The sequence below is a fragment of the Hipposideros armiger genome, unplaced genomic scaffold (genome assembly GCF_001890085.2).
Source record: "Hipposideros armiger isolate ML-2016 unplaced genomic scaffold, ASM189008v1 scaffold_43, whole genome shotgun sequence".
In the NCBI taxonomy this organism is placed as follows: Eukaryota; Metazoa; Chordata; class Mammalia; order Chiroptera; family Hipposideridae; genus Hipposideros; species Hipposideros armiger.
The window spans coordinates 734,831-744,970 of NW_017731393.1; the positions used below are offsets into that span (position 1 = coordinate 734,831).

Below are 10,140 nucleotides of genomic sequence, written 5' to 3' on the forward strand. Positions count from 1 at the left end.
ACCTACCAACATTCCGAAGTCGGCTCTCCGGGTTTCCTCACCTCCATAGGTACTCCCTTTCTCCAGCGTGGCTCATCCCTGCCCGCTCTCGCCTCTTGCCGCCGCCCCGGCCGCCCCGGGAGCTGTCCGCGGTGCTGACCGCAGTTGCGGCCCGCGTTCGGTCGCTGCGCACGCATCCCGGGCGGGGCGCGCAGGACCCGCCGGCGCAGCCACTGCGCAGCCTCCCGCGCTTCCCTGGCCGGGCCTGCGCGCGGCGCCGGGAGAGCCTGGCGGCCCGGGCTCCCGGCCTGCGCCCTCGCCCTGCGCCCCCAGCACGGCCCCGCGGCCTCCTGCGGCCGCTTCCGCCCTCTCCAGGCACGGCCATGGCGCTCAACCATTTCCTCTTCGCGCAGTGCGTCTGCTACTTCCTGGCTTTCCTGTTCAGCTTCGTGGTGGTGGTCCCGCTGTCCGAGAACGGCCACGACTTCCGCGGCCGCTGCCTGCTCTTCACCGAGGGCATGTGGCTCAGCGCCAACCTGACGGTGCAGGAGCGCGAGCGCTTCACGGTGCAGGAGTGGGGCCCGCCGGCCGCCTGCCGCTTCAGCCTGCTCACCAGCCTCCTCTCGCTGCTGCTCGCCGCCGCGCACGCCTGGCGCACGCTCTTCTTCCTCTGCAAAGGACACGAGGGGTGAGTGGGGCCTCGCGGCCGCCTTGTCCGAGCAGACCGCCCTCGCCCCGGGCACGGGGCCCCTTCCGTGCCCCCAGCGCCCCCGGACTCTCCTCCCCCCAAGGAGGGGCATGCATCCCTCATCTCCCCGGGAGCTTGGAGGCCCTAGAATACCAGCCCCGGGCCCTCACCAATTCCGCTCACACTGCCCTCTGTCTAGACGCAGGACCCGGGAACCGTGACGCTCACGCGTCCACGGTGTGAGTGCTTCCCGTCCCCAGTGTGCATCAACTCCCGCTCCCGGCATTTCCCACCCCCTCCTCCCCGCCGCAGCGTAGATGTTGCACCGTCATCTCCAAGCCGACCTGGGCCTTCCCCGGTGGCTCAGCCCGGCCACACCCGTCAGCACCGCGGACAGCTCCATCCCAGCGTCGGGCCCGCGCCCTGCTCCGGGTGGACGCTGGAGGGACCGGGCCAGGCCCCAGGCGAAATGGCATAGTGGGGAGCCCTCCCCTCATCCCCACCGTCCTGTGAAGGGTGATGGCGGAAGAAAGTCTGGAGGGAAGCTCTCGAGGCCCATAACTAGCGCTCAGACCTTGGCTGGGGGATGCCAGCGAGGGAGCAGAGGCGAAGGGCCCTGTGTTGCCCTCACCAGCCTCCCTTCCTCCTGGCCCCATTCTCCTCCTCGCCTTTTCCTGCTCTGGCCCTGTTTTGGAAGCACGTGGGATGTGGCTCACCTGGGGGAGGGGTGAAATCTTAGCACCTATGTGTATGAATTGCCCGGGCTGACGTAACCAAGTGCCACAAAATGGGGGCTTACGACAATTTCTTCTCCCACTGTTCGGGAGGCCGTAAGTCCCAATCGAGGTGTCAGCAGGGAGGATGTGTTCCAGGCCTCTTCCCAGCCGGTTGGTGTTCCTTGGCCTGGAGCTTATCACTCCAGCCTCTGTCTTTCTCTTCACATGGCCTCCTGTCTCCTACACTCTTCTAAGGACAAGAGTCATTGCATTTAGGGACCACTCTAACCCTAAGCCCAGGATGACCTCATCCTGACATCTTTATTAATGACACGCAAGGACCCTATTTCCAAGTCAGGTCACAGTCACAGGTACTGGGGTTGAAGACTTGGACATGTGTGGGTGGGGACATGACTCAACCCCCTACAGCAAGGTTCTGGATTTGGGGTCTGCAGGAAGTCACGCGCCAGCCTGGGCAGGCCTCCAGGGGCTGTGGGGCGGGGGCCCTGCCCACGGTGAGCCCAGGCCAGTCCCGGGGTGGCGTCCTCCCCTGCTGCCAGCCTCCCCCTTCCTCAACCTGCTCGATGACTGGTGTCCTGAGGACACATGATCTGCGCCCCCATTGCCATGCCTGGGGGTTACCCCAGCTAGTGTCCTCGTGCAGTTTGGGGCGGGAGAAGTATCTCTGAACATGAGACGGGGTCTTAGGAAGAGGGTGGGATGGTCAGCAGGGTGGGTAATTTGATGTCCCTTCAGCTTGGGAAGCTGAGGGCGGTGGACATAGGCCAGGTGAGGGCCATGGTTTGGCCATCAAGTCATGCCCATCATTCCAGCTTGTCCCCATAAGACAAGTGTCATCACGTCGGTCAGGGTCCAGCTGGCGAGGACACCAACAGCTCTCTGGGTAGGGCCCAGTCTGTGCTGTGAGATTTCAGAGCTGGGACAGACTCCAGGGGCTGGGCGCAGGCGGGGGCAGGAGGCCTAGTCGGGCAAGGCTGCCCATCTCATGCAAACTGCGCAGCAAACCTGGGGAATTCAAAACAGCAGCTTCTGTCCTTTGTCATCTTGTGGAAGGTGCCCTCCAGCTCTGTGGACCTGCCTTGAAACCCCCATTTTAAAGTTAGAAAACTGAGGCTTGGGGAGTTCTTGTACCTCCCTTCGTTTTGTCACTGTGTCCTCGGGACAGAGGGCGCTCGTGCTCCTTGCAGTGTGTCCTGGTTGAAGGAACATCTTGGGTCTTCTCTCCCTTTGCATTAGTTCAGGTGTCCCACCTGTCCCACCACCAGTGACCTCTGTCCAGGCTCCGATCGTGGCAGCCCAGGCTGGGGCCAGCCTTCTCCTGTTTAGGGACACCTGTTGCACAATGTCCTCTTTGGCCATTAGGAATTTTTGGCCCCATGGTTGTGCCGCCACCTGCCCCCACCTTGTCCACTGCACAGTCCAGGTGGCATTCCGTCAGCTGCAATGACATCTGTGGCGAGTGTCAGCTCTTCATGGCAGTTCTGGTTGTAGGACTCGGTCACAGCTGTCATGGCTGTCCAGGCCATGGCTTTCCATCTGAGGGGACCCTGGGCTGGATGAGCCCCGAGCGGGCATACGCCTCATTCCTCTGTGTGCTCGGGGCCGAGCACGGGCAGTGCACAGGAGGCACCGAATTCGTGTTTGTTGAATGAAGGACAGAAAGATGCCTGCATCCCGAGATCCGGTGCTTCATAGCCACTGTCCTGGCCCCGATATCTTTGCAGATTCACAACCTGGCCAACGGCTGAGCTCCCCAGGCTTGCTGTGTCCATGAGTTCTGGAACCCCAGGAAGGCTGGGTCTGCCTCGTCCGCTACAGGCAGGACGGTCGACTAGAGAAGCCAGTTCAGCTCAGTTGTCGGTCAATCCACATACTCCAGGCGCGTGTGAGAGCTGGGCCAGCCCGGGGCTCAGGACAGCAGGAGGCCAGGAGGGCGGTTCTAGTGAGCTCATGTGATGGACGTGGGCTGTCAGGGTCGTCCAGCCCTCCGAGGACATCACTGCCCATCACACTTGGGTTTTAGAGGGCTCAGCCTGCTTAGGGCTAATGTGCACACTAACCGTCTTAAAAGTTCAGCGACAGAGACCACCCGAGACTGAGGGCAGAGCCCGACCCTGTGGTTTGTGTGCCGGGCTCGAGGTTGGGTCCCGAGCTTGTGGGGCAGACACTGTCCACGGTGCCAGCTCCGTCCTCATGCAGGGTGTGTCCCTGTGTGAAATGGGGGGGCTCCGACAGTTTGTGCCCAGGACTGTAAGGGTCTAGGGGGTTGGGGCAGCTTTCTGCATGGGGCACCCTGGCTGCTGACTGAAGGAATGAGGCAGTGGACCTGGCACCTGTGGCTTCCTGGGTGGCTCGCTGTTTCAGGGCAGATGGATTGAGCTGAGGGTGAGCCGCGAGCCTGGGGGCCTGGGCAGCTTTGCCTGAGCGGGAGCCCCGTGGCGTCCAGGTGGCAGCGGTTTGTGATTGACGGCTGGGGAGCACTGGGTTAAAACAGCCCATCTGCCTGCCCACACGCCTCCCTGGCCTGCAAATCACTCCCAGGGCTTCCCAGGATGCTGTCACCATGGAGACGGCACATCCAGGCAGGGCACCCTGAGAGGCTGCAGGAGAGCCATGAGTTAACCCTGTGTGTGCGGGCTCCCCGGTCCTGGGCTGCCCCATCCAGTGCTTGGGGGACGGGGGAGCGGTGGGGGTGGCCTTGTGAACTCTGGGGGCTGGGGCGAAGTGAGACTCTGGACCACACCCAATTATTCAAAAATCTGTAGAGTACTGGCTGGTTCTGAGGAAACTCACCAGAAATGGACAAGGAGTAGGAAGAAGCTGTTAGCGGGCGGTGACGCGGGCGGTGACCCCAGCCTGGTGCCCTTCCCTGTCCCACCCCTTTCCTAGTGATGCAGCCAGAGTGTCTGGGAGTCTCCGCCGTTGCGTTTTCTGCTGCAGGAGCTTGTGTTGTAGGCCACCCTCAGAGGTGGGTTGGCTGGACCCAGAGTCCAGCTGTGTCCTGGGCCTGCCGGGCAGAGGGTGCGCCCAGTCGCACAGGGAATGCAAGGTTACTCCCGACCCTCTCTAGAATTCAGTACAGTTCATGGGGACACTGCTCCCTGTGCTGGGAGCAGGATTTGACGTTGAGGGGTTGGCCTGGTGGCCTGCTCTCCGCACCTGGCCATCCCTCTCCACAGGGAGGCCCGCTGTGGACAGCAGCTGGCACGTCTGGGACGCCGGGTGCCTGCAGGACAGGGTGCCCATGGGGACAGCAGAGGCCCACTACGGAGCCGGCGGTCCCCGTGGGCTGTGCTTCTGTGCCGAGGGCAGGCTGTTGCTTTGCTCTGCCTGTGGAAGCCCCTTCCTGCCCCTTGGGACCGCCGAGTTCTCCTTGGCTGGAGTGGAGTGGCCATCTAGGACTGAGATGCCGGGTGTAGGCTCTGGGTAACCTCCACAGAGCACCAGCTCCGGTGGGCTGGATGGTCTCCACAACCTGAGCCCCACCCAGACCCACTCTGCCCCACAGGGAACACAGCTGACCCCTGAGCAGCAGCCTCCTGGCATCTGGTTCCTTAGGATGACCCAGCGGCTTCTCCGACCTCACCTTCTGCACCCCCATCTCCTGTGGCAACACGGGCCCAGCCCCGTGTGCAGAGCTCCAAGTGTGCCCAGTTCAGGGCTCAGACAGCAGCGAGCCCATCCTGGCCTGGACTTCCTGGGGGGATGTGCGCACATGAGCCATCAGCAGCAATGCTCTCTACCCTTCACCCACAGAGCCCCCTCAATTTCCATGGTAACCCCATGGAGGGGCTCTTACTACTCAATTTACAGTGGGGAAACCGAGGCCCAGAGGGTGACTTGCTGAAGGCCACACACTGGCAAAGGGGCAGCTGGGTCCGACACCCAGCTCTGCCTGGTGACAGCCTTGAAGGGGGTGGGCTGTTACGTACCCCTCTTTGCAACTATAGGCCCTGACCCCTTATTTAGAGCGCCCAGGTCGGAGGTATTTTGCAGAACTGTGTCTGCCAGGGTCCCAGCCGGAAACATGACTCACCGGGTTGGTGACCGGAGGAGGGCACTTGGCAGAGACTAAGGTGTGGGCCAGGTAGGGGCCTGCAATGTCCCTGTCACCATGCCTGGCTGGAGGGACTGGGCAGGGGAGGGTTAAGTGGGAGAGGCCGCCAGGAGAGGAATGGGGATCTTGCTGGGGGAACGCGGCCAGGCTGGGACAACCCCCATGAGGGACATGGGGGTGAACGCCCACCCCTTCTCCCACCTCCATTCCCGCCAGCACCCCACTGGCTGAACTCAACCAGGAGCCAGGGAGGGGCATTGCTGGGTCCCTCAGGTCATCCTCCTGGCAGGCGGTGGAGGGACCTTGAGAGCCTGGGAGGACAGCAGCTGGGAGGGTCCTGTTGGGCAGGGGCCACAGAGCCACCCCCACATGAGGAAACCCCCCAGGGCTCGGGCAGGGCCGGGAGGCAAGCAGCTAACACGGCCTTGACACTGAGCTTGACACTGAGCAGAGAATGGGCCGTGGGGGCCCAGCCAGCTCAGGTGAGCTATGCTGCGGGTGCTGGTCTTTAGAGGGGCTGGCATGTGGCCGGGGGCTGTGACGGGCACTGTGCCGGGCGCTGTGCCAGGCGCTGAGCTGGTCTTACTGGCACACGCGTCTCACCTCCATCACGTGAGTATAAGCCCCCGTGTGTACGTGTGAGCACGCGTGCCAGCCCGCCGGCCAGCCTCTCTCCCGGCCTTGGCGCTGTGATTGCGGCGTGGCTGTAAGAACGAGTCTGCTGCCTCACCTTTCCTGAGGCTCTGGGGAGGGCTGTGGTCCCCACGCGGCAGGCGGTTCTGGTCTGTGCAGCCGCGTGGCTGGGCGCGTCGATAGCCCCCATAGGATCTTTCCCCAGAGATGCACAGGCTGCTGTAAAGGGGCCTGGTGACGTGTACTTTGCGCTGGGTCTGGTGGCCTTGGCCTAGGTGCCTCCTGGGGCCGGGACTGTGCAGTTTTTATCCCTTTGTCTCCAGAGCCCAGCTCGGGGTGGGGTTTAGGCTCAGAAAGTGCCTGTCGCCTGAGTGGATAATGAAGGAGTGAATGAGTGGACAGTGCCTGGACCCGCCTTGCCTGGGCTTGCAGGCAGCACATGGACGGCAGCAGCTTGGCCGCTTTCATGACCGAGCTTCAAGCTGAGACCTTGCTTAGTCAAGGTGCGCTGTGAAGCGTGTCTAGGTGGATCGCTTCCCGCAGATTGGCTGGTGTTCACATCACACCTGCGGCAGGTGAGAGGAGGGCCTGGGCAGCTGCCCCATCTGAGGGAGCTCCCCGGGGCCCCCCCATGGCACACTCCCTGTCTCCCACCTCCACAGGCTCGGCCTGCTCGGGGCTCACAGGCCGGACTCCGGGTCCCGAGGGGGCAGTTCAGAGATGGCGGATGGCGGGTGTTTGTGGGTGGGGCAGGAGTCTGGTGGGTGACATGGGGTGCCCCTGTGCCATCAGAGGGCAGCCCAGGGGATCCATGCCCGTGTGGACCCTGGGGAGACCCTCACCCCGAGGGGCAGTGCAGCACAGCCATGAATGAGCCCTGTCCTCACTGCTCTGCCTCCTGGGTCCCCCACCCCTGCCCTGATCACAGCGTGGCCTTTTAGGTTTCAATGGGGACATCACAGCAGGTCATGTGGCAGGCCCTAAGGCAGGCCCAGGCCAGCAGCGCTGATGGCCACGTGGGCAGATGGCCTTCAAGGGCATCTTGTCTTCCAGCACGGGTGCTGGTGGGCTGTGCAGCCTTGGCCTCAGGTCTTGGCCCCGCCTCCTCTGTGAGAGGTGGGGGCAAAGGTTCCCACTCGTGGGTCTTTGGGAGGACGGGTGGGCAGCCTGGGCCAGCACGAGGGACCTGAGTACGACGCCCCCGCTGGAAACCTGAGGGCTGGGGTGCCCCGCCCATGGCTGGGCCCTGCCGGGGTGGCGCCGGTGACCGCCCTGCCGTCCTCCCTGTAGCTCCTTCCTGTACGCCTTCCTGAACCTGCTGGTCAGCGCCTTCGTCGTCTTCCTCGTCTTCATCGCCAGCACCATCGTGAGCGTGGGCTTCACCATGTGGTGCGACGCCGTCACTGAGAAAGGCACCGTGCCCCACAGGTGCGCTCGGCCGCCCCTGCTCCCGGGATGGCGCCCTCGTGAACGGGCCCCGTGCTGAGCCCGCAGCTTTGCTCATCCCACCTGTGCCCCCACCTGTGCACACCTGCCAGCTCCTGCCCTGGGACCGTCCCCTGTGACGCCACTGTCCCCTTCCCAGTGTAGGGACCTGAAGCTTCATCCAGAGCGGGGCCCCCACAGATGCTGGGGTGGGTCTGGGTGAGGAGTGGGGCTCAGGAGGTCCGAGCTCCCTGCCGCCCCTGTACATCCCGCACGTGGTTGGAGGACAGGACCCCACAGGGTGGACTCCAGGTCCCAGCAGCCTCCATACGGCCACACAGCAGAAGGCCCTGGAGATGGCCCGATGCTGCCTGCGGAGGCGGAGGCCCGGCCCGTGTGGGAGCTGGGGCATTGGTCCTGGAGGGTTTGGGGGGTGCTGGGGTGGTGGCAGTAGGAGCAGAAACTTCAGGTTGGGCACAGGGGTCTTTGGGGCCAGAGTGGCTGCTCTGGGCCCTGAGTCGGGGGCAGTGTCTGGCCTGGGGAGGCCCCGGGCAGAGCACAGTGACTGCCTGAGCCCCTGAGGGGCGGCATCCAGTGACCCGGCCAGGACCCTGGAAAGGCAGGACCTGGGGTCACCTCTTTCATAGGCTCCAGAGTCTTTCAGCAAAAGCAGACCTGGAACCCCAAAGTACAAGATGGCTGCAGGAGCCTGACGTCCTGCACCCTCACCCTGGGGCCCTGCGCTGCAGCCTGGGGTGCACACCAGGGGAAGGGTTGAGCACTCTGGGTGGGTGGCTCTTCGGAAACCCACCCCAGGCAGCCCCTCCATGGTGAGAGGGGGTCTCCCCCATGCTGAGCTGAGCTCTGCCCTCTGGGCCCCCAGGCCACCTGCTTTCTTGCCCTCCGAGAGCCCTCAGAGCCTGTGTCCCCTGGGCATGGCCTTGGGCTTCTCCAGAAAGATGCCCAGCTTTCTTTGCCCTGCAGTGATTCCAGCCCTTCACTGCCACCCCCAGCTCCTCCAGGGTGAGCCCGGGCCTCTGGGCCTCCCTCTCTCTGGGCCTCATTCACCTGGGAGGCTACCGGCCCCTGGAGCCCAGGCCCTGAGGCCCGGCCGGCCCTGGTGTCCCCCCACCGTCCAGGGCCAGGTTGGGGCTGGCTCTGCAAGGTCCCTGCTGCACAGACAAGGCATCAAAGCTCCCATCTGCCCCACCTTGGGGATAGCCCCCCTGCTCTTCGGGGGTGATGCACGCTGCTTCTTGTGCTTGGTGGCCCGGCAGTCACCTTCCCACGATGTCTCACGTTTCAGCTGCGAAGAGCTGCAAGACATCGACTTGGAGCTGAATGTGGACAACTCTGCCTTCTACGATCAGTTTGCGATTGCCCAGGTAGGCGGTGCTGCCAGGCAGGTGAGGTCCCAGGCAGGAAGGGGCACGTGCCCTGCCCTCCAAGAAACCATGGTCGACTCTGGGGACCGCATTTGCTGAACGCAGGCATGCCAGGACATGTTGGGACATGTCGGTGGTCAGTGAGGGCCTGTCTGCATCTGGTTCCCAGTGGATGACACTCATGACCCTGACCCTGAGGGGATGCCAGGGTGGGCCGACTCCCTCCAGCACCCAGCAGGGCTCACTCGCATCCAGGTCTGCTTCTGGGCCCAGACTGGCCACTCAAAGCCCACGGTGGCCAGTGGCCAGTCTGAAGACTCTCGCAGCGGGCAGAGCCTTCTGGGGGGCCTGGACAGCGGTAGGTCCAGCTGACAGGAGCTGAAGCTGCCAGAGGACTTCACGCAGATTTAGTAGAAAAAGCTTCCGCCCTAATTCAAACCAATTAGATTCAGGAGGGACTGAGGGAGGATGGATGACAAGTGAGAACCAGTTAACGAGGCTCATGCCTGGTTCTGAGTCTACTGGTTTTCCTTCAACTGTTTGGAAACGGCCGATGAAGGTCCGTTTGTTCCAGCCGCCGCATGAGGCACCATTAGAGACCAGCTCTCCTTGGAGCTGCTGGGAGGAGACGGCTACCTGGCTTCCCCACTGCCCCCCGTCCCGCCCCGTGAGGAAGGGAGCAGAGGCTGGCCCCGGCCTGTCCTGTCTTTGTTCCTGTCCCCGCGGGTCCTGTCCTTTTTGTCCCTTTCCTGGGGGCGGGACGGGGCGCAATGAGTGAGGCCCCGGGTCTGGCGGCCCTGACCCCGCTCTCTGCCCCCGCTGCAGTTTGGCCTCTGGGCCTCGTGGCTGGCCTGGCTGGCCCTCACCGTCCTGGCGTTCCTGCGAGTCTACCACAGCTGCCGGCAGGAGGACCTGCTGGACAGCCTGCTGCACGAGAAGGAGCTGCTGCTTGCGCGGCCGGCCTCCCGGGCCTCCTTCCAGGAGGAGAAGAGTGCCGTCATCTAGTGTCCTCGGGCGGCCCCCAGACGCCCCCAGCCGCCCGGGGGTGCACCTCCTGTCCTGGGGGCGTGGCGGGGCCCCCACCCCGGCCGCACAGCCTTGTGTGTCTGTCATGTGTGTCGCGAGCTCCTTGACCCCCGGGGTGAGCCCGGCTGCCTGCTGACCTGGGTGGGGCAGCACAGGGTCTGGGGCGACAAGGGCCTCCTCCAGCCTTCCCGACCTGCCCCGTGGGACCTG

General features: G+C 63.9%; 1 protein-coding gene across 1 annotated transcript; it reads left to right on the forward strand.

Moving 5' to 3' along the window:
• The first annotated feature begins 248 nt into the window (after positions 1-248).
• On the forward strand, positions 249-10,134 carry TMEM179 (transmembrane protein 179). Its single transcript, XM_019639420.1, has 4 exons — positions 249-667; positions 7,385-7,522; positions 8,826-8,904; positions 9,730-10,134. The coding sequence occupies exons 1-4, from the start codon at positions 363-365 to the stop codon at positions 9,907-9,909; spliced, it is 702 nt and encodes a 233-aa protein (XP_019494965.1). The 5' UTR covers positions 249-362; the 3' UTR covers positions 9,910-10,134.
• Positions 10,135-10,140: the final 6 nt, after the last annotated feature.